A 23,492-nucleotide genomic window follows, 5' to 3' on the forward strand; every position below is an offset into this window, starting at 1 on the left:
GGTAGACTGCAATTGCTTCTGAATCCTGGAATTTTCCTCTTGAAGCTTTGATTTTTCTTCTCCAAGGCTCTTAATCTGGCGCTTCATATCACAAACTTCCAGATGATGCTGCTGACTTGCTTCATAAAGTTTGTTCCGAGCAGCAAGGGCTTCATCTAGTCGTTTGGCAATCATGGCCTTTTGCTCCTCTATGATCTTCCGATTGTCTATAGTCTTATATAAAGCATGAGACTTCAAGAAAGATTGATTGGCTACATCCTGAGACATACAAGGTGAATCTAGTCAGATATCAACAACTACTCGACAAAGACAAGTAGTGGCAGAAGACTCACCTTGGTAAATTTAAAGCTCCACTGCATACAATCTGCAAGTTTTTTCATGTTGTCTAGAGACAATAGTGGATCATCAAATAGTTCCTTTCCCAATTCTTCCTGGACTGACTGAGGCATAGACAGGAACGGTACCAGTCGAACGGAACGACCTTTTGACCATTCTGCTCCACTACTCCCAGATCCACCAGCTTTGGAGGCTCCTTCAGCAGCCGCAGGAGTATCAGATGTTTCAGGGTTTGGCTCGCTTGGTCTCTCAGCTGTGTCTGCACTCGGGAAACTGGCAGCCGGGGTCTCGATCAACCCAATTACAGGAGAATCGGGGGCTGATCGACTAGTTCCTTCCGAAACACTCGACACCCAGTTGCGGAAGTCTTGGACTTGATCTTTTTCATGCGCTGAAAGATGTTGGACCCTAGCCAAACAAAATTCTGAATAAGAAAGCTGAAGCAAACGGGATACAATCAACAAAATATTATATACTTACTGGCCGGCATCGAGATGAGGAATTTTCCTCTGCAACATTGATCCGGGTGCCACCTTCCGTTTCTTGCTGTCGTCAGAATCAGCATTTGCAAAAGTCGGAGGCATACAATACCAGGATTTATAATTCTTCTGCAGAAAGAAGCTAATACTTAGTCAGAAGATCAAAAATGGTTGACTACAAGTACTCGACATGGTATCCAAAGCACGTACCCAGGCATTGTCGGGAGGATTTTGTGCCAAGAAGAGTGTTGGAAGCGTCAAAGACTTGTCAAAGTTATCGAGTACTTTGCAGCATCTCTTTATTACTTCAGACTGAGCCATTGGTTCTGAGGACATCCTAGTGGGATCCTGCGTACTTTCATATCTAAAGGCAGGATGCTTTCGCAGCTGGAGAGGCTGCGTCCGGCGACCGATAAATGAGAAGACCACATGATCTCCAGTGACTCCATTTTTCTTAATAATGGCAATCGCACGAAGAATGGTTTCAACTTGCTTGCCACCAGGTCCTCTACTCGACCAACTCTCCTGGAGTTGGGGGGCACCAGCAGTCCTTTCTAAAAGTGGGGATTCAAAGTTCCCAACATGGAACCAGAATTTCTTCCATTCGGCTCCTTGACCCGCCGGATCATAAACAAGTACTCGCCTCGGTTCTCAGGGCGGAGTACCAATTCACATCCCCCGACGATGGCGGGATTGGTGGTATTAGGGTTTGGAACAAGGAAAAAGAAATGTTGAAAAAGATGGAAATGGGGGAGAATTCCAAGGAATGCCTCACAGAAATGTGTAAAAATTGAAAGATGCAAGATGGATTGGGAAGTGAGATGGTGTAACTGAATTCCCCAAAACTGAAGAAGTCTATAAAAAAATTTTGACACGGGAAGAGTGAGACCACGTTCTACAAAATCACGAAACATAATGGTCTCAAGGGTACCTTCCATGGGGTAATCTTCTCCTTCACCAGCGCGCCACTGGCTTACGCCCTGCTCTTGGAGAAGACCCATACTCTCCAACTCCCGGACCAGTGACTCAGACATCTTACTTTTTCGCCAACCTGTGGACATATTGGCGATCGTTCTCTCTTCAATCTTGGACTTGTTCTTCTTGGGAGCCATCTCACAGTCACGAGTTTTTGCTCGGGGGATACGAGAGGGGCTTTTGGATTTTGACTGAGAAGAGACAAATGTGAATCTGAGTTTGACGGCGGCCAGGATTTCAAGGGGTAAAACCCTTGGAAGTTTTCAATCGGCTTTATACGGTCTTCAAGGGAAATTTTATGAATATTTGGGATGCCAACGGATTCTTTCCTTCCCAGGGAAGTTTTCAGTTTTTGCCACGAGTTTACATTGATTCTTAAATCTAAATGGAGGAATTTAAATTCAAGACTCGGGGGCTGCGGGATATGTGTATCAGATATTTATTTTTCATTTTTTTTGGAAAATAAAGAAGGAAAAAAGACTGAAGTGACCCTCAGCCTGATTTTGCAATTCAACCTAAGGCTCGGGGGCTACTCCATATGGAGTGTGAGTACTTCGCGCACCATATATGATCAAGATTTCGGGGCTTGAGCACCTCACATCCTAGGAGCAACCACGAGTACTTGGAGGACTACTTGGCGCATCAGAAGGAAGACCCAGAAGCAACCAGAAGGATGTTCTGACTACTTGAAGTACTCGAAGACGTCATCCATATACTCGACGCCTGCAGGACTCGACTACGAAGAGCTCGGAGGCTTGTCAGACCAGGGACAACGGGACTGCTCACAAGCATAGAATGTTCTAGAGTAAGGGATAGCTCATGGATGTACCTTACCTCTTTTGTAACTACCCGAATAGGCGTAGTACTAGCTGCAGTACAAGGAAACTACCCGATCGTGTAGTAGAAGGACTACAACTGTACTCAGCTAGGACTTTCTATGTAACCCTGTCCCCCCGGATATATAAGGGCGGGCAGGGACCCCCTCGAAACACATCTACACCTAAGGCAATACAAACCACCACACAGAAAGTAGGGTATTACGCAACTCGCGGCCCGAACCTGTCTAAATCTTTGTGTTCCTTGCACCATCGAGTTCCAGAGCCGTCGATCCCTACCTACAAACCCTACTGCTAAGGGTATCCCTGAGCAGGCTTGGCGGTAAACACTGACAAGGTATGAAGACACCTTTATTGTATCTCGAGTAATAGTTTCTTGTACTGTTCTACAGTAACAAAAACAAGTTTTTTTGTACCCTGATTTTGAGGTATAAATTTCCCATAGGCAAGTCTCAAAGGCCTTCTATGTGAGATAGTATGGTATAAACCATGGTTTTAAATAGCGGGCTATAGCAAATAGTGGTATTTTTTTCCCGAGGCTAAGAGGCTATAGCGGAAGCTATAGCAAGCTATGGCAAATTGCGGTTTAGTACTAAATCATGAAAAATACAAGTAATAGATGCACAAAAACATAGTAATTAGCGAATTTCATAAACATAACTATATTTCTAGAGCTGCGGGAACAATACTTAAGTTGACAATATAATAAAATTCATACAATCAAATATTCAGTTGTCCAAAAAACCAAAATAATAGCACTAAGCTAAGAATAAAGCTATAGCGGTGTTATAGCTATGCCATTTAGCGCAGCTATAGTCCAACTTAGCGGTCATAACTGCCATAGCGGCACAAATACAAATAGCATAGCGGGAACTCTCTAAAAAAGCTATAGCTCCCGCTATAGCGGGGCTATAGCGGGCTATTTAAAACCATGGTATAAACAATTACCAATTGGAACCTTGTTTTTGCTTGTTGTTTGTGCAGTAAGGTAATTCTCATTAATGATAAATTGATAAGTTCATAATGAAAAGAATGGAATTGTTTGGTTGATTAACTCACTCCGCTATTCCCAGACTACAGAATGGAGTACTTTCTTTACCAAACAAATTTGAATGAAGAAAAAAAATGCATATTGGAAAAATATGTTAAGAGGAATAATCGCTGATTTAACACTACACAGGCAGCATATTTGACCTTCATGGGCGTCCTTTGGTTTCAATTAACAAGTTATGGATGTATTTCACTGCCTACTTTGGTCATTATATGTAGTTGATTCTATGAGCATCCTCAGCTTCACACATTAATTGGGTCGGTTGATATCACAATTGTGCCTAGAGCCCTAGAGGTTTTTTTTTATCTGAATTTCATGGGAGCTGCATATTTAACAGTCCTGTAAGTAAATGCATTATGTGTTGTCTTGTTTTATTTCCCAAAGGATACATTTGACACGGACATGTATGTAATTGTTTAGCTCAAATTCTGTCATTTTTAGTAAACGTGGCTTGTAACATAATCTTGATTCATTGGTTAGGGACTAAGGTTATCTTTCATACCTACGAAACTTTTTCCCCCCTTTTCTTACCTACTTCATAATGGGGATTATTTAGATTTAGAATGGAGTGGATTGCTATATTTTTAATATAAAAATAATTTAGTCGTTTTAGTAATTGTTCAATATAATTCAACTTTGCTTTGTTATATCAATTTTGATTCTCATGTTATTTTTAAATATAATTACTATTTAAACATGTGATCTTTTTAAATATAATTGTTCTTTAAACACGTGCTTGTGGCACGTGCACCTCCATTAGTAGAGTAAAAACTCATCAGATTTCGGGTTTCAAGTACCCATTACCATCCATCTCCTCTTCTTGCTCCCGGGCTCCAACTACTATGTCGGCATATCATCATGTGGGTGCTGAACGGACTCCTCGGTCGCCTAACCGGCGTCTGCGGAGCTTCTTCTCAGTCTCCATGACAGAGCCCAACCCGGCAGCCTCCACCCGCATCGGCGTGCACCCACACGGCCACACCGCCATAGCCCGCCTCCGCACCGCCACGACACACCTCCGTAAGGACTCCCTGTACACTGCTAGAAAATCTCTCATTAGTACCGGTCGGGAACCCCCGGTTTGTACCGGTTTCCCGACCGATACCGCTCCTCCGGTACTAAGTGCACGTGCACTTAGTACCGGTCAGCTGGCCCGGTACTAAACGGCCTGTTTAGTACCGGTTGGTAACACCAACAGGTACTAAACTGCTGGCCATGCCAGCAGCTAGGCCGAGCAGTTTAGTACCGGTTGGTAAATGATTTTTTTTCTTTTTGATGCTTTATATTTGTTCTCTTTTCCTTTCAATTTCAATTAATTAGTATTAGTAGTCGTACTCGCAGCGGTTTGTGTATTCGTACTCGTACTCGTATCTAGAATTCGTATTTGTATATGGAGCAAAGCAAATAAAAAAATTATATACATACATGGATAAAAGAAATGTTAGAAATTATATACATACATGGATAAAAGACAATAATATTTACAAGTATGAATTCTCATAAGTTTTTTCCGACAAATTCTTCAATAATTCTAATCATCTGCATCGTCATCGGCACAGGCATCCTTCTTGTGGCGTTTGTTGAGTTTATCAGCTCGAGCCACACTTATCATTGGATCGGAATGAAATTCACCATTTGGATTTATCACCTCATCCAACAGGAATCCACAGAGTGCTTCTTGAATTGCCCTGATTCTTTCCGGTTCGATGAGGTTCTCTTTCAGTCTCCAAATTTGTCAACAACAAATAAACACCAATAGTTTAATTTAGTACCTTCATGGAATTAGATACAAGAAATTGTTACTAATGTTATACATATTTCAAAGTTTTCTTGTGTCACCCTCTTGGTATCTCTGCAAAAAAAGTGCATGTGCTCACATACGTAGTATCCGCAGAGGTTGGTTCCTTGTTTCTGTCTCAAACACTATATACATATATACATGTTATGAAATATTCATGTTGTTTGAATAAATGAAAGCAGATGTGCGATATTCGTACCGGCTTGTTATGGTTGAATTCAAGCTCAGTCGATGTTGACGCGACTCCTAATTGTGTTTTGAGGAACCGAGACCATGCCCTTTGCATGATGTCTACGAGATTTTGATATAATTCTGGTGGCTTATTCAAGGAGTCCCACACAGTAACTCGGGACCGATCGATTTCGATCACAAGTAGGATCCAGTGGAAACTGTTGATACATACATATGGATACAAGAAATGTTAGATATATACACTTATTGGCTAGTTGAAGTGACTCAAAAAGTGAAAGAACTCACTTGAAGTTGTACAGCAACAGAATGAATGTGCGATCGTGCTGCCCTTCCAAGGACATGACTAAATTATTCTCGGTCCGATTAGGATATTGGCGTACACACTCCTCATGTATAACATTCGGATCTATGAAGCCAACGTTGTAAATCCCGCTCTTCCGGCATTCTTGCATTTTCATCCTGTACGATTAAAAATAAAAGGAGGGAATGAGAAATCTAAACGACTTAGTAGAGCTAGAGTATACAATTGACAGAAAACACTTACATAGACCATACACTGACGAGGGACTTGTCTAGGGCGTCTTGATGGAATAGAAACAAAAAATGGTCAAAATCAATCCAAATGTCATCCATTCCCCGAAAGAAATGGGTATGTTGAATTTGAGCAGCTAGCATTATATACCCCTCTGCACATGCTTTCATGTATCACTGATGTAACTCACGCATTCTTGTTGGTAGGGTGTCAATCAACTCTGGCCACATCAGAGGTTCCCCCAGTACAAATGGCTTTCTTCCTGCCCCTTGGTGAACCGGGATTTTTTCCTGACCTAGGAGCTGAGCTTTTGTGAGGTTTGTTTCCTTAACAAACTCAGCAGTAGCTTCATCCTCTTTTGAAAGCACTACTAAAGGGGGTACGCTTTGTTTGGGTTGTTCGCCGAGCTGGGAGACTTGGTTGTACCCCCGATTACTCTTCTTCTCCCATGATTTTGTAATCGAGCGGTCGTAGTCCGACATCAGTGGAAGCTTTGGTTGGCACATCATGGATAGATAGAATTTCTTCACTGCCGGATCCACTGGTTCCTTTGGCGGAGGCTTCTTTGGCTTCAACTGCTTGCGCACGTCTTCTTGCACCCAAGCATCCAATTCCTCTGGAGTCATTTTGTAACCTGACTTCTCTGGCGCGGGCTTCTCTTTCTTCTTTCTTCTTGGGTCTTCTTATATCTTGGAGGTGGCGGTGGCGGCACCCAAGCAGATTTCTTCTTCTTTGCGGGGCGAGGAGATGGCAGAGGCGGACTAACACTAGGCTCCCCGGAAGCGGCCGGTGACGGCGATGGACTAACGCTAGGGTCCTGGGCTGCGGGCGGTGACGGTGGATCCACACTGGGCCTCGGAGACCCTTGAGCAGCTGGCGGTGAACTCAGAGATGGGCTAGGATCCCTTCCTGCAATTTTTGTGTACTATTTTTTCCAACAGATCCAAGTGTGGAGGGCCTGTCCTAGTTCCTCTTCTCCATCGCCTCCAGGGATCTCGAGGTCGAGGTCTTCCCATCCTTTCTCGACACGGTCAACCATGACTCTAGCATATCCTTCTAGAATCGTCATGCCATGGATTGTCCCGCCTTGAACAGGGACTTCAGCAACCCCGTGAGCGACTACTTTCAGTTTTTTTCTTAGCGGAAATAGAAGCTCACAGGGGGTCCTCATGGCGATGTCGTCCACGGGGTAATGTTCCGCAACCGTTTCCTCTCGATCTGCGGCTGGGTGTTCCGTTGAAGCGACGCTGCGAGCCGACGGGGCTAGTCTCCAGCTGAGCCATTGATCCTTCTCTGCTACTTCAGCCTTTCTTCTCTGTCGGCTTCGATACGTCTCTATGTCGCCATTGAAGCCATGCTTCCATGGAACTACGCCCATGCCTCGCACACGTCCTGTGTGTTCCGGTATGCCAAGAGCGTACGTCAGCTCGTCTTTCTCTCTGTCTGACTTGAAGCTGCCTTCAGACATGGCCTTTAGTGCCACATCGAGCCTGTCGACCGCTTCCCTTAAGGCATCGCTAGTGACGAACGACCCATCTTCCATATTCAATGAGCCTCCATGAGCGTAGAAGTAATGTTTTGCTCGCAACGGCCAGTTGAAAGTCGCCGGTACAATTCCTCTGGCAACGAGATCATCTTCCATCTTCTGCCATTTCGGAATCGCCAACGCATATCCTCCTTTCCCAAGATGATGGAAGTGCTTCTTTTTGCTCGCATTCACCTTGGCTTGGGCTGTCTTCTTCTCGCTATCCTCGGACGACTTGTACTGCACGAATGCCTCCCAATAAGGACGTTGATTCTTGAAGTTTTTCTCGAAGTCCGGCGTGAGTCCCTTTTTAACATAATCTTTGTTCAATTTTTTCTTGAACGTCTAAAAAGCAATAGCCATCTTCTTCATGACCCAATCCTTAAACAGTTGTTCTTTGTCCTCCGGAAAGATGAAGTGCCATTTGACATCTGCCCATAACATTTCTTTCTCGGTCTCGGGAACGACGTCAGCATTGATATCTGTGGCTTTACTTTTCTTCCATAGCTTGAAGCTAATGGGAATGTGGTCCCTGACATAACATCCACATTGATTCACCACCGTCGTCTTCACACCCTTCGGAGACTTTGGTTCACCGTCAGGATGCAATGAAGTGATAATAGTGTGCCCCTCCATGATTTTCTTCGACCCTCGTTTCCATTTAGGTTTCCTAGTCGATCCGGATGCCTAAAAAATATGTATTTAGTATGCATTATACTTACATACAGAATTAATGCGTATGTTTATATATATAAGCACGAATTGTATATACCTCTGCGCTATCATCTTGCACAGTCGTTTGTTCTGTCTGGTTATCATCGCCATCGCCAGTATCATTAAGGTATTGGCTGCCATCATCCTCGGCAGCATCCTCTTCGTTGTGGTGCATGCCCGTACCAATTATGTCCGCAAGAAAGGCCTCGTCGTCATCACGGTGAAAGGGTTCAATTTCGTTTCCTATGTGAATCAACATATGTTTGATATGCAATTTTGTACTTATTGACAATGTATAAAAAATTTACAAGTGCACCTTCAATAAAGCCGTACAACGCATACAAGATCAAAATTTCTAAAATTTACATCATATACATCTTATATAAAATGTGCCATGGAATTTTATAAAATGCGCTCTGAATTTTCTAAGATTTTCTACTAATACACAAATCAACCTAAGCAATATAACTTCAATAAAGCTATAAAGACATGAAGATTTTTGTACAATATACCTAAGCAATAACTTTCCATAATTTCTCGTAATTTCTCTACATTTTTCATAATTTTCCATACATTTTCCGTAATTTTCCATATATTTTCCAAAATTTTCCATAATTTCTCCACATTTTCCATAATTTTCCATAATTCCTCTACATTTTCTATAATTTTATATACATTTTCTACAAATTTCAACAAATTTAGTAAAATTTGCACAAATATCTATAATTTTCTACGAATTTTCTAAAATTTCTACAATTTTCACTATTGCGTATCAATTCCTAACATTTTCCTACTATTTTTATTATTTCTACGTATATATCTACCAAATTTTTACAAATATCTACAAATTTTCTAAAAATTTACTATAATTTGAAAAAATATCTATAATCCACTATTTACTTCATTTGTATAAATATCTACAAATGTTCGACAAATTTATTATAATTTTTGCATGAAAAATATTGTAACCATTCATACTATTTTCTATAAATTTTTACTAATGTTCAGAAATTTTCACAAATGTTCGATGCAATTCATCATTTTCTATAAATGTTCACAAATTTGTACAAAAGTTCACAAATTTCGTCGATTTTAACAAATGTTCACAAAGTTCATAAATATTTATAGACATTCCATCAATTTGAACAAATTTCTAACAATTTCATCAATTTTCTGCAAATTTCTAACAATTAAATATCTTTGCTGACGTCAGCACGTACTCGTGTTGACGTCAGCCCCAGTTCTCACAATGGCGACGGCGGCAGTAGCGGCGGCGGCGTTCGAGGCGGCGGCGCGGAGGTGGCGCTGCGGACGGCCCGGGGCAGCGCAGGAGCCGGAGGCGGAGGGGGCCGGGAGACGCGCGGAGGCAATTGGCGGCGTGCGCGCGCGAGGAGGCGCCGGCGGCCGGCGTGGAGATCGGGGGCGCCCGCTTCCGAGGAGGAGAGGGCCCGGCGTCGCGGTGGAGGAGGCAGAGGCGCGACGGGGCGTCGGCGCGGAGACGGAGGCGCGGCGCGGCGCGGCGGAGGCGGAGTGGTGACTGGCGGCAGCAGCGGCGGCGAAATCGATCTGGGCGGAGGCGAGAGTTGAAGGTGAGGGGGAACGGCTGTGGCTGTATATAGGGGTGCCACTTTAGTACTGGGTCGTGGCTACGCCCGGTACTAAACTGGCGCCAGCGCAGATTAGTACCGGGCGTAGCCACGACCCGGTACTAAATGGCCACATTTAGTACCGGTCAAGGGCATCGTCCGGTAGTAACCTGCCCCATCTGGCGGGAAAATTTTCACGTAGCTCTTTAGTACCGGGCGTAGCCACGGCCCGGTACTAAACAGCTAATTAGATAGCTCTTCTGTTTTCTTTTTGAGTGTTTTACATGTTATTTATTCATAATAAATTAATTATAAATACAAATATATGTTGTTTTCACCATGCAAAATTATATTTCTGTATTATAGGTCAATATGTTGGATATATTTAATGCGTATGCACTTAATTTATCATATTGAGTCCAAATTTTTTTATATCTGTTTCAATTGTGTTTTCTGTGCAAACTATTATATAAATGCATAAAAAATTTAAATCTCAGTTATTTCATACATGTTAATTAAACAGTTAATTAAATAGATTTTCTGTTTTTTTGTGTGTTTTATCATATATGTGCATGCACTTAATTAAATAGATTTTCTGTTTTTTTGTGTTTTATCATATATGTGCATGCACTTAATTAAATAGATTTTCTATTTTAATTATGTTTATCACATTGAGATTGCACTTAATTAATTTATCATATTGAGTCTAATTTTTTTTATATCTGTTTCAATTGTGTTTTCTGTGCAAACTATTATATAAATGCATAAAAATTAAAATATAAGTTATTTCATACACCATATATTACATCAATCACTTGGTTACATGAATATGAAAGTATAACATAATGATTACACATCATCGTTTAATGGAACGTTGACAACCTTTCTTTTTACGAATGTCCCTTGATCATGATCGAGACGTAAGTAAGGAGCGTCCTCTTTGGACAACAGGATGCTAGGGTCAACATCGACAGAGAATGGAGGACGGTCGTAAAACTGATCAAAGTCTTCTGACTTGTCCGAAATGTCTTTAACTCCAACGATTTTTCTTTTTCCTGGAAGAACTATGTGGCGTTTTGGCTCGTCGTCGGACTTGCCTTGATTTTTCTTAGGTTTGCTTTCCATGTCCTTCACATAGAAAACCTGCGTCACATCCTTGGCGAGGACAAATGGTTCGTCTTTATATCCAATCTTTTTGAAGTCCCATATTGTCATTCCATACCGGTCTATCGTTACACCGCCACCTACTCGGTTCACCCATTGGCATCGAAACAAAGGAATCTTCAAGGGGCCATAGTCAAGCTCCCATATTTCCTCTATGACACCAAAGTAGCTGTCCTTATTTCCATCATGGCCTATTGCATCAATACGCACACCACTATTTTGGTTCGTGCTCTTTTCATCTTGGGCTCTTGTGTAAAACGTATATCCATTGATCTCGTATCCTTGGTATTGCATGATTGTGGCCGATGGTCCCCTAGCAAGCCATTGTAGTTGTACATCAATCGTGCTGTCACCTATGAGTTTTCTTCTCAGCCAAACCGCAAAGCTATCTATGTGATGACGTGTAATCCATGCCTCAGACTTCCCTATGTTTTCATATCGGACAATATTGATGTGCTCATCCATATATGGGGCCACGAGGGATGAATTCTGTAGAACGGTGAAATTTGCTTTGCGGATTTCACTTTCAGGGATGTGCATATTAGATTTTTTACCTAGTGTGCCCTTTCCTTCCAATCGCCCATCATAGCGTGACATGGGGACCCCAATCGGACTAAGTTCATCAATGAAATCAACACAAAATTCAATGACCTCCTCTGTTCCATAGCCCTTGGCGATACATCCTTCTGGCCGAGAACGATTCCGAACGTACTTCTTTAAGACTGCCATGTATCTCTCGAAAGGAAACATATTGTGTAGGAATATAGAGCCTAAAATGTTTATCTCTTTCACAATATGAACCAGGAGGTGGGTCATAATATTAAAGAATGAAGGTGGAAAGACCATCTCAAAACTGACAAGACATTGGACCACATCATTCTGTAGCCTTGTGAGCTTATTTGGATCGATTGCCTTCTACGAAATTTCATTAAGAAAGGCACATAGCTTCACAACTGCTAATCTTACATTTTATGGTAGAATACCCCTCATCGCGACTGGAAGCAATTGGGTCATCAAAACATGGCAATCATGAGACTTTAGGTTTTTGAACTTTTTCTCTTTCATATTAATTCTTCCCTGCATATTCGAGGAGTAACCGGACGGTACCTTCATACTGTTCAAGCAATCAAACATGCTTTCCTTCTCCTCTTTGCTGATAGTGTAGCTAGCATGACGTAAGTAGTGCTGTCCATTTTCTCTCTTCTCAGGATGTAGGTCTTCTCGTTGTTTTGTTTCTTTCAAATCACGTCTTGCTTCTAGTGTATCTTTTGACTGCCCATACGTACCAAGGAATCCTAGCAGGTTCATGCAAAGATTCTTCGTCAAGTGCATCACATCAATTGCGTTGCGGACCTCCAGGACATCCCAATATGGGAGCTCCCATAGTATAGACTTCTTCTTCCACATTGGGGCATGGCCGTTTTCATCATTCGGAACTTGTTTGCTTCCACGGCCCTTTCCAAACACGACATGGACATCCTTCACCATCAAGAAAACATGATTCCCGTTTCGGAATATAGGCTTAGCACGAGTTTCTGGTTCTCCTTTGAAATGTTTTCCTTTTCTTCTTAAGGGGTGGTTGAGGGGAAGGAATCGACGATGACCCATGTACACGACATTCCTACAATTTTTTAGATACAAGCTGTCGGTTTCTTCTAGACAATGAGTGCATGCCTGGTATCCCTTATTCGACTGTCCGGACAGATTGCTAAGTGCAGGCCAATCGTTGATGGTAACAAAAAACAATGCTCGTAGGTCAAAATTCTCTCGTTTGTACACGTCCCTAACACGTACACCTTCCTCCTTCCACAGCAGTAAAAGTTCATCAACCAACGGTTTTAGCTACACGTCAATATCATTGCCCGGTTGTTTTGGGCCTTAGATAAGCACCGGCATCATCATGTACTTCCGCTTCATGCATAGCCAAGAAGGAAGATTGAACATACAGAGGGTCACAGGCCATGTACTGTAACTGCTGTCCCACTCGCCGAATGGATTCATTCCGTCCGTACTTAAACCAAACCTTATGTTCCTTGGGTCGTTATTAAAATCTGGGAAATCTCTATCAACGTTTCTCCACTAGGACCCATCCACATGGTGTCTCAGCATCTGATCTTGCTTATGCTCTTCTTTGTGCCACTGCATCAATTTAGCATTGGATTTATTTCTGAAAAAGTGCTTCAAACGTGGTATTACTGGGAAATACCACATCACCTTAGTGGGAACTTTTTTCATGACGGGCTCCCCGTCGACCTCACTAGGATCATTTTGCCTGATCTTGTACCATTTTGCATCACAGACAGGACAAGCATCCAGTTTCTCATATTCTTCGCCTCGATAGAGAATACAATCGTTAGGACATGCGTGAATTTTCTGTACCTCCAATCCAAGAGGGCAAATAACCTTCTTTGCTTTGTATGTTGTAGAGGGCAGTTCATTTCCCTCTGGAAGCATGTTCTTTACGATTCCAAGTAGCTCCTCAAATCCCTTATCGGCGACACCATTAGCTGCCTTCCACTGCAACATTTCAAGTGTGGTACCCAACTTTTTTAAGCCCCTGCTTGCAATCTGGATACAATAATTTTTTGTGATCCTCCAACATCTTCTCAAACTTCTTTGACTCCTTTAAAGTTTCACAGTCTCTTTGTGAATACACTAGAACCTGACCTAATTCATCAGGTGGTTGGTCTTCTGCTGCATTTTCTACAGCCTCGTCCATTTCTTCAGCATCATCCATGGGTTCATCTTCAAAGGCTCCCGCTTCATATAAATGAGCCCAGTCTGCAATATTATGATCATCATCTTCTTCACCATCTTGCATCACAACTCCAGGTTCACCATGCTTGGTCCAAAGAGTATAGTTATCCATGAAACCCTTTTCATAAATGTGGGCGTGTAGAGTGCTCCTCTTAGAGTATTTCTTTTTATTTTGGCAAACGCGGCACGGACAACACATAAAACCTTTCGATGACTTGTGGGCCTCCGCCGCATCAAGAAAAGACTTTAGACCATTAATCCACGCCATGGTGCACCGGTCGCCGTACATCCATTGTCGGTCCATCGATCTACAATTTTGAATTAAGTAACAACATTATTTTACTTGTATTCATATCATTTAAATTGGCACATAACATAATGAAATACAAAAGCCATTTTTGCGAATTTAACATTGAAATACAAAATTAATAGAAGTTCAAATTAATAAATACATGTTGCAAAGGCTTTGTTTCATGGTCACTTCCTCTAAAACCATCGAGGATTTCATTATTGGGACCAAGACCGTACTCCTTCGTCGCGTCCTCATATATACCGCACCGCATCGTGGATATCGATTCTAGCCCCAAATATCAGAGTTTTCACCGAAGGATCAAGGTTAACCACATATTCATGATCCGAAACATACATTTTTTAAACTTCTCGATGGTTTCCATATGAGCCCCAATAAATAAATCATTAGAGTGCCAAAATAATGCAACTAAATACATAACAAATACCAAACGATGCATTCCACAACACATACATAGATTCCACAACACATACACATTTTATTCCACGCCACATACATTCCACAACGATCACCCCCACCGGTGCCACTCCGTCCAGCTGCTGAAGCCATATTTTACTAGAAAACACTATAATTTTTTACAACATTATAAATTCTTACAATTACAATAAAATCTGAATAAATTAATTAAAATAAATCACATTAATTTGCAAATTGATTGAAAAAACTCTTACAATTACAATGTAAATATGTACATCATTATATCCTCATATTCGAATTGCACAGGCACTTACAATGAAGTCTGAAATGTAATGAAATTAGAGTTGCTATTGAGGTATTAATCATCATTGTGTGCCGTGCTATGTCACAGCTCTCTGTAAGCCTTTATTCTTCGTCGGTCTTGACCTCACCCTATCTACATAATGAAGGGTCTAGAAAGAGTTGTGACAGAGCAGGCACAATGTGACTAATGCCCCAATAGCAACACTACTTCGTTTACATTTCACACTTGCTGGTAAGTGTCTTTGAACTACAATGCAAAATCACATTAATTCTCAATAAAAAAACCTGAATAAATTAATTGAGAGAAATCTCTAATTAATTGAAATAAATCTCTATAACTCCTAATTATTTTGACACCCTTCAGTTCCAGGAGAACACTCTTTTCAATATCCAGAAACCATCTAGAAGAAAAAAAAACTTTATTTCGGAAAATGTATATGTCGGTAACCTCGACCCTGCGGTGATGACAATGCCTTTCGGGGGGACACGGTGCGGTACAAGGATGTCACCAATCGGCCAGTCGCAGCACCAACATTTCCGGTTAATAGGAACACAGCACAATAGGCACAGGCAGCGTGCTCGTTGATATGCTCTCAGTGCAACAACGGTCACGCTGACTGCGTCAAATGCTGTCTTCGTATCAATCAGAAGTGCTGGTGATGCGACCAGCCGATTCGCGACGTCCATATAGCGCATAGTATTTTCCCGAAAGGTAGTGTCATCACTATTGGATGGAGATTAACGACGTATACTTGTTTCAAAATAAAGATTTTTTTTAGCTTATAGATAGTTCCAATGTGAGCCTGAATAAATACATCACTAGAGTGTCAAAATAATCAATTCATAATAAAAAAAATCTATTATAATTCTTTCATTAGTTCATTATAAAAAAATTAACTATCCACATTATGGTTATATCTACTACAATCACATGTTTTGTGTACACTCATTCTAAAAATTTCTACTATCCACATGCTCATCATAATCTAAAAATAAAAAATGTGCTACGGTCATTTGTAATATATAGAAAATGATTGAAAAATATGTCTATAATTTTTTCATATTCAACCTAGCCAATAAACCTACTCCCACATTCAAATTATCGGTTCTATATATCTCAAATCATTGCATAAATCAAAGAAATCATACTCATCCTCACTATTTCTAAAAGTCACAGATTTCTCTAACTATAGAGCATAAAACGAAGAATAAAGACTATCAATGAAGAGAGGATGAAGTTGCAAACCTTTGGCGTACTTGGATAACTAGAACACTCACTAAAACTAGAACAAATGCATGGCGGCAACTCTCTAAGGGAAGAACAACCCCGCGCTCGAGCTTCTCTAGTGAAATGGCACTGGCTCGGGCTCGGGGAGGAAGAAGGGTGCTAATTTATAGTGGGCGCATTAGTACCGGCTGGTGGCTCCAGCTGGTACTAACGCGCCACATTTAGTACCGGCTGGTGATTCCAGCCGGTATTAAACTGTCACTAGCTGTCGGTGGCGGATGTCAGAGCCTGTCGGTGGCGGACTTTAGTACCGGCTGGAGCCACCAGCCGGTACTAATAGGCTCACAGGGCCACTGTTCCTTTGGCCTGGTACTAAATTTGCACGTTAGTACCAGCCAAAACCGTGACCGGTACTAACGGCCGCGGACGAATGTGCATTTTTCCGGTAGTGGTAGGTCCCGCACGGGAGGAGGAGGTCAGGAGGAGGATAGCGTGTGCGACTGGTCGTGAAAGATAGCTAGTGGCAGAGCGTGGGATACTGAGATGAGCGAGACAGAGAAGTTGTTGGATCCTATTTTCATCTTAGTTTTGCTATTTTTACTTATCCAACTTATTTTACTGAGGCTGATAACAAATCCCAGAATTTTTAATTCTACAATTTTTTTCTGTTTTTTTTCGTAAGATTTTTTTCCTGTTGGAAAGTAACTAACGCGATTTCAAGGATATTTTGCTTATCCAAAAGCCCCGCCCAAGATGTTCAGTGACCCGGGGAGTGCACCGCATACTTTTGGGTCACAGTGTCAGCCTGAAAGCTTTGTCGTGCGGAAAAAAAAACGGTGCACCCCCGGTGAATCGTGCGCAGCCTTTAATCCGACGGTGAATCCTGTGTTGGAGCTGAGCTGAGCGGGCCGAGCAGAGTAGCAGCGCAGGCATGCGGCCCCGGGCGCACAGAATTGATCAAATGAAAAAAATTATGTAACAAAAGTTATAGATATTATTTCATAGAATCCAGAACAGTTGAGTTTGTATTTTTTTCGATTTTTCTACGATTTTGTATCGATTTTACAAGTTTACTATTTAATACGCCCTGGGCGCCAGGACCTAAATGTAAATTTTTTTTACATTTAGGTCTTGTCGCCCACTAGATGGGCGACACGCACCCTATGGTCCATTAGGGGGCGACAGGTACCCATTTTTAAAATTTTTCCTATTCAACATATATTTTTGAATTTTTGTTTTTTTTTAAATATAAAAATGAAAAAAGCACAACCCTCCATCGTACACACTTGATGACAGTTGCGGCCCATGTGTGCATATCCGCGAGCCTCTGCGCGTATGCTGTGGCGCAGCGACAAATCGGGCATTATTTGGGCTCCCTTTCGTCGTCGGCATGTCCCGTGGCGCACGCTTGCTTGAGCAGTGCCGCTGCCGCGTCGCCGTCCGGTCCGGTGACTGCTCGCCGTGCCACTCCCCGGGCCGGCGGGCGCCGGCGGCGATCCCCGGCTCGCGAGACGATCTTTGCTCCGTGGCGGAAGGCCTGTCCGGCCGCTTCGTGCGCGCGCGTCGATCGGTCTCAGGCGCGGTCGCTGCCACGCGAAACGCGGCCCAGTAGTAGTACGTTGCCAGCAGTGTCGGCGCGAGCTGAGTTTTCAGGCTCATATAATACGATCGAGTGGTGGTGCTGCGACCTGCGAGCCCTTTTTGCACACACAGTGAGCCCTGACGTGACGCGCGGCCAAACTGGCCCGATCGACTACGAGTAGTAGTTTCGTTAGCAGCTGGTGGCGCGTCGCTCTCCGCTTCTCCAATCCGGCCGGTTGTTCCCGGCACGCTCCCGGCCCTTTTTCCAGTGACTCGTGTTTGTACAGGCTCCAGAAAGCGGCACACGTCCCCTGCTGCATCTATCTGACTGTCTCTCTCGCGCTCAGTCTCCTTCATCGCCGTGGACATGCCATGTTACGGTAGATGTTACGCACAGCTCAATGCATGGAACACGAGAAAAGATCGAAAGGGGGAAGAAGATGAAACACAAAGGTGCATGCATGCATGGTACCAAAGTAACTAAGCCCAAAAATAGAATTTTACACTCGGATAGATGGAAATTAATTCTATTTTCGGTGGAAATATTACATAATTATAAATAGCAAATTAATCTACGAGGCAGAGGGTGTTTACGCACAGTAGCTTTAATAATTATTTATTCTGCACAGGTTCGGAAAGAAAGCGGAAATAACAATATTTAAGGAGACTAGGAGAGGAACTTGTTCAACTGCTACAAGATTGCTCCATCGATGGCTACGCGCGCGCGAGCGACGGGTCATCGTACGCACGCACGAACGGCGACTGAACGGGCGCCCGGCCGGCCGTCGTGAGAGGTCATCAGACGTCGACGGTGCAGTCGGCGGGGTGCGTGAACTTGAGGGATACGGTGGTGTTGACGCCGGCGGGCACGGCGGCGCCGCCGGCCGCGGCGCTGGCGGCGAAGGCCCCGCCGGCGGCGGCGCCGCCCCAGGCGGCGAGCAGCGCGGGGCAGTTGACGAAGAGGTGGTACCCGCCCGAGACCCAGCTTCCGACCTTCCACTTGACGCGGCCGTCCACCCGGACGTGGAGCAGCACGTACCCGGCCGCGATGTCCTGCCGCATGGCGTCCGCCGCGTACGCCGCCACGGGCACCGACTCCCCCGACAGCACCGGTGACCACACCGACGCGTCCTTGTGGCCCTGGTAGATGGCCGGCAGCGCCACCGGCACCGTCACCGGCTCGTCCCGGTACGTCGCGAACGCGTCCAGGGTCTTGTAGTAGACGCCCACGCGCTCGTTCGGGTTGCGCGACGCGATCGTCACCTGCCATCCGGAGCATCAACCAAGGTCTGGCTGGTTGGGCAGGCTCGCCGGCGCCGGCCACCGAATACTAGCTAGCAATGCGATCGAGAAAGAACGCTAGCCACGTACGGACCTGGAGGTTGAGGGAGAGCGCGGGGTCGCTGAGGTCGATGGAGCGGAGCTGCACGTCCTGGAGGTAGAAGGAGGGCTTGGAGGGGCGGAGCGCCAGGTAGATGACGAGCACGATGAAGCCCACGACGGCGGCGAGCGTGAGGACGCAGGCGCAGACGGCGGCGCAGCAGCGCCGGAGGATCCAGTCGCGGTAGTGCTTCTCCTTGCTCATGGCGACCTGCCTACACCTACTGGTGGCGGCTAGTTGGGTTCGGAGCTGGTCTGAGACTACTGGTACTGGTGTGACGGAGCTCAGCTCAGCTCGCCGGAAAAGCAAAGCAGCTAGGGAGGAGGAGTGGACTGTGCGCGCATGTGGGCGGTGGGAGGCCAAAGTGTGGCGCGAGTGGGGGTGCCCTTTTAATTACTCCAACAACTCGACTAAACTAGAGGGCCGTGCGGTGCGCTTGCTTCGATTATTGTTTTTTTAAAAAAATAAAGAAAAACGGCTCTTGTTCTGGGATGGGGGCGATGAAAGGTACAGCGCACCTCACGAAGATTCTTCGGCTTCCCCCCGGGTCCCTCCAGCATGGAGGATTATTGGAGGTTGCCTACCACCACCTAGCTAGTAGTGCATGTGCATCTTCTTTGAGATCCTTGCACGAAGGATCGGAGGTTGCATACTACTGATTACTGAACTACTACTCCTACTGATGAGCTCGATCGCTGGTGCTTGAGCTTCACTCCACCACAGTTGGTCAACCGGGGACGACGACGATCCCTGCGTTGCGCTGGGACCTTTTGGCATGTGCACAGCGAGAGAGACTACCAGCTGAGCCTCATCAGTCATCAGCCGAAGATTCTTTCTGCCATTGACCCATGCCCCCACGCTTGACAAAAACAAGCAGTCTGGTTCGTGAGGCCGCACGAGCTCCGTTCCGGTGCAGGGATGATCGCACCGTACCGGGCATGAGCGCACACGCAGCATCAGCAGCATCACCCCCTTCATTCTCCCATCTCGGCGGTACGTACGGCCTGGGGCAGCGGAGCCGGCCGGAGTGGGAAGGGTTGGTGATGGGTCGTCGACGGTTGCGACGTCGCCTCAGGAACGGACGGGAGCGCCCCGGCCAGCGCCGAAGAAGCGAAAACAGGGGGGACGCGCGACACGGCGACGCCCGCGGAGGCTGCGCTCTCGGGTGGCCGGCGCCCTCCGTTCCTTATCTCCATGGAGGATGGATGGAGCTCCACCGACCGCCCTGCGTCCTCATGCCCCGTGCCCTATGCCAATGGCACCACCATGAACGCCTGTCCCCCACAACTAATCAGGCCATTTTGATGCGTCTCCGCGAGCTAATCAGAAACACCATGTAAGGACACCATCCACTTTCATCAGAGCCAGAGTACATTAATTCAAGGCAGGTCCGTTTGTGCTCAGAGGATCGAGTGAACGAACAATGTTAAATGTTGGGGAACGAAAGGAAAGGGAGCGTGAAGCTAGCTACCCGTCCTGCTGTTGGATAACGGCGTGGTCTTCTTTACGACGACCTATTTTACCAAAAGTTTTCGGACGAAAAGCATCAGATCGCACACACAGAGAGAGAAAGAGAGAAGGATGTGGAAAGGGCTTTTTGGATCTTTTCATTTCCGCCCATTCTTCCTACGTAGTTAAAAAGCGTCCGTGAGTCAGCATGGCTTCACAAAGGCGGTCTCTTTTGCCATAAAGAAGAGCAGGATCTGCTCTGCTCTGATGGGTAAAAACAGCGCCGGCCTAAAGGAGGCAGCCCTGCAGCCTCAGTGTCACATCACAAGATCGAGTGGGTGCTCTTCTTTACGCTGGCTTAGCCTGCAAGTAAGACGAGCTAAAAACTGTAAGATGAGTAGAAACCAGGCCGCGGCCAACACCATTTTAGTTTCTCTCTAATTCTCCCCAAATCTGTCCATTAGTGATGAGATGATTACAGGCGCACCAGCTTTATTTGCAGGCAGAGGCACAGATAGAATTCAGAACAGAGAAGGGGGGAAAATGACAAAAAGGTATCATGCATGCATACATACGCTAGCTAGTGGCACATGCTACCTACCGTACCTCGATCCAGGCCCATACCATGCGCGCATTACAATCAGGACCATCGGATAGTTTGGAAGTACAGAGCAGCGAGGAACCAGACGTCCCTGCAGCTCTATCGCGCGCGCCTGGTTTGGCCGCGCGTAGGGCGGGGCGATTGCAGGCAAGTGCATGCGGCCTCAGCTCTATGATATGATGGAGCGCGCCACCTACCCGTCCGGTCTTCTTTTGTTCTGTTTGGTAAAGGGAGCTCGCGTTGCGTTGCCGGCCAAAGAATCTCTGAGGAGTGTTAATAATAGAGTAAAGTGCTAACTTTTAGTACTAGCTCATCCAAACAGTAGTGCTAATGAGGTAGGCTAAACTTTAGCCAAGATATAAAAACAGGTAGGCTAAACTTTAGCTAAGATATAAAAACTTTAGTATGTCCATAAGTGCTAATGTGTGCTAAAATTTAGTACTCAACTTACTGAGGACCAATGGTGATCACCCTATGAATGATGAGTGGTTGGTAACGTTGTGAGGATTTGATATCTCTTGGCTCATGATGCGCAGACGTGACGTTCGACGGATACGGTGAAGGTAAGGTTCATGCCGATGGATCAAAAACGGTGAAGGATGAACGCGAGTAGGCTTGAACTGAGTGATCTGAGAAATCCGGGCGAAGTCACGGGCCATCCACGTGGTTGAGTCAAGCGGGACGAAAGCATCAGAAGCTGGCGGAGGCTGGATATCATCGATACCGAGGAGGTTGCGTGGCGGCCAAGCGGAGATGAACTGTTTGGGTGGTTCGGGCCTCAAAACCACCATGCAGGCAGGTTTTCCGGTTTAGGTTTCAAAATCGAGGACCCATTTAGTGCGTCTAGATGGCGAAAATGGAGGTCTTTCGGGCTTGAAGATTCAAGTTCTTGCTATGTGATTCTTGTGAGCCCCTTTTCTTGCTTCTGAGCGTTTTATTACGTATTTTTCGATTATTTTTCGTGCGATTTTGTTTTGCGAATTTTACTCAATCTTTTTACAAAACATTTTGGATCTATTAGGAGTTAGGACTAGTAGTTACAAACCTATAGCTCGAGTTCCGTTTCGATTCATCGTAATTTGAGTGAGTAATTTAGTTTGAAGTTTTGGTTTGCTTTGTGTGTTCGTCCCTCCTTTGCTCTTCCTCGGTTCCTGCGCAGGTGGTTTCGCTGTGGCACACGAGGCAGCTGCGGCGGGTAGCAACGCCGAGCAGGCGCAGCGGCGGCGCGCAGAGGCGCACAGCAGCCGGCGGCGGCGCGTGTGCGTGCTCGTTTTTTTTCTTTCTTTTTTTGAGAGGCCGCGTGCGTGCTCGTGGGCTCGTGGCCAGGCTCCAAGGCACGCACGGGAGTGTGCGTCTGGCGGCTCAGCCAGGCTGGCCGAGCACTCGGCCCGCGAGGGGGTGGCCCAGGGGGCGCTAGGAGCGGCCCGTGGAGGCCCAGGCGGCGGCGCCAGGCCGCGTTGCCCTGTTGACCAGCCCAGGCTGCAGCTTTGCAAACGGGCCAGGCCGAGCAAGCAGCCTAGGTAAGAAGCTTTGTTCTTTTTTATTTTGTGCTTATACCTATGTATTGCGTGCTTTCTTAGTTAATCTAGTTAATTAGAGTTAAATTTTGCTACTAGTTTTTAAATCATTGCATGCTTTGTTATCTAGTTTACTTTAGTATTTATTCTCGCTAAATTTAGTCAACCCGTGCTTGTTTAGTCACAAATGATTTGGCTAATGCTCTTCATTGTAGAGTCCATTCGCTTTTCCGGATAATTACTGCCTAATTTTTTTGTTAATCTTTGCTTCTAATTTGTGCGAGTTTCTTTCCTAATTGTTCCTACGATGATCTCGTCATGAGTTGGTTTGTGTCACCTTAATAATTAGAAAAAAATATCATGTTGTATTCGGGATATCAACCTTGTTTTCTCGGAGAATTTTAATAGTTTCCATCCATCCCCTTTCTGGTCGTCTGTTTCGATCCCAGACAAAACAGTACAGTCTTTTTGGATTCAGAGGCTAAACTTTAGACCATGTCACATCAAAGAAAATCTTGGTATTCATTAGTATTAAATGAAGTCTAATTACAAAATTAATTGTATAATTCCGGGGCTAAACTGTAAGACGAATTTAACGAGGTATATTAATTCATAATTAGCGGATGGTTACTTAGCATCACTATAGCAAATTATAGATTAATTTGCTCATTAGATTCGTTTTGCGAATTAGCACCCATGTGTGCAAAAAGTTTTATAAACAAATTTTATTTCATACGTTAAAAAGAAGTCCATGGAAACA

The 23,492-nt window shown here is 44.7% G+C and overlaps 1 protein-coding gene across 2 annotated transcripts; it reads right to left on the reverse strand.

Moving 5' to 3' along the window:
* Nucleotides 1-18,265: 18,265 nt before the first annotated feature.
* LOC120682816 (NDR1/HIN1-like protein 1) lies at nt 18,266-19,611 on the reverse strand. 2 transcript variants are annotated; one of them, XM_039964842.1, is made up of 3 exons: nt 19,160-19,611; nt 18,722-19,047; nt 18,266-18,661 (listed from the first exon to the last, which is right to left on the reverse strand). In XM_039964842.1, the coding sequence occupies exons 1-3, from the start codon at nt 19,367-19,369 to the stop codon at nt 18,583-18,585; spliced, it is 615 nt and encodes a 204-aa protein (XP_039820776.1). In that variant the 5' UTR covers nt 19,370-19,611; the 3' UTR covers nt 18,266-18,582. The 2 variants fall into 2 exon arrangements, with proteins under 2 accessions (XP_039820776.1, XP_039820775.1); XM_039964841.1 differs by having other exon boundaries at nt 18,266-19,047.
* Between the last annotated feature and the right edge of the window lie 3,881 nt (nt 19,612-23,492).

This window comes from Panicum virgatum, chromosome 7N (genome assembly GCF_016808335.1).
Source record: "Panicum virgatum strain AP13 chromosome 7N, P.virgatum_v5, whole genome shotgun sequence".
NCBI lineage: Eukaryota > Viridiplantae > Streptophyta > Magnoliopsida > Poales > Poaceae > Panicum > Panicum virgatum.

What these genes read in the sequence shown, in the direction of transcription:
- LOC120682816 (XM_039964841.1), bottom strand. Translation starts at nt 19,369, where the DNA reads ATGAGCAAGGAGAAGCACTACCGCGACTGGATCCTCCGGCGCTGCTGC. An exon ending in CGCTCTCCCTCAACCTCCAG is followed by an intron (nt 19,048 to 19,159) that starts GTCCGTACGTGG and finishes TCCGGATGGCAG; the next exon opens with GTGACGATCGCGTCGCGCAA.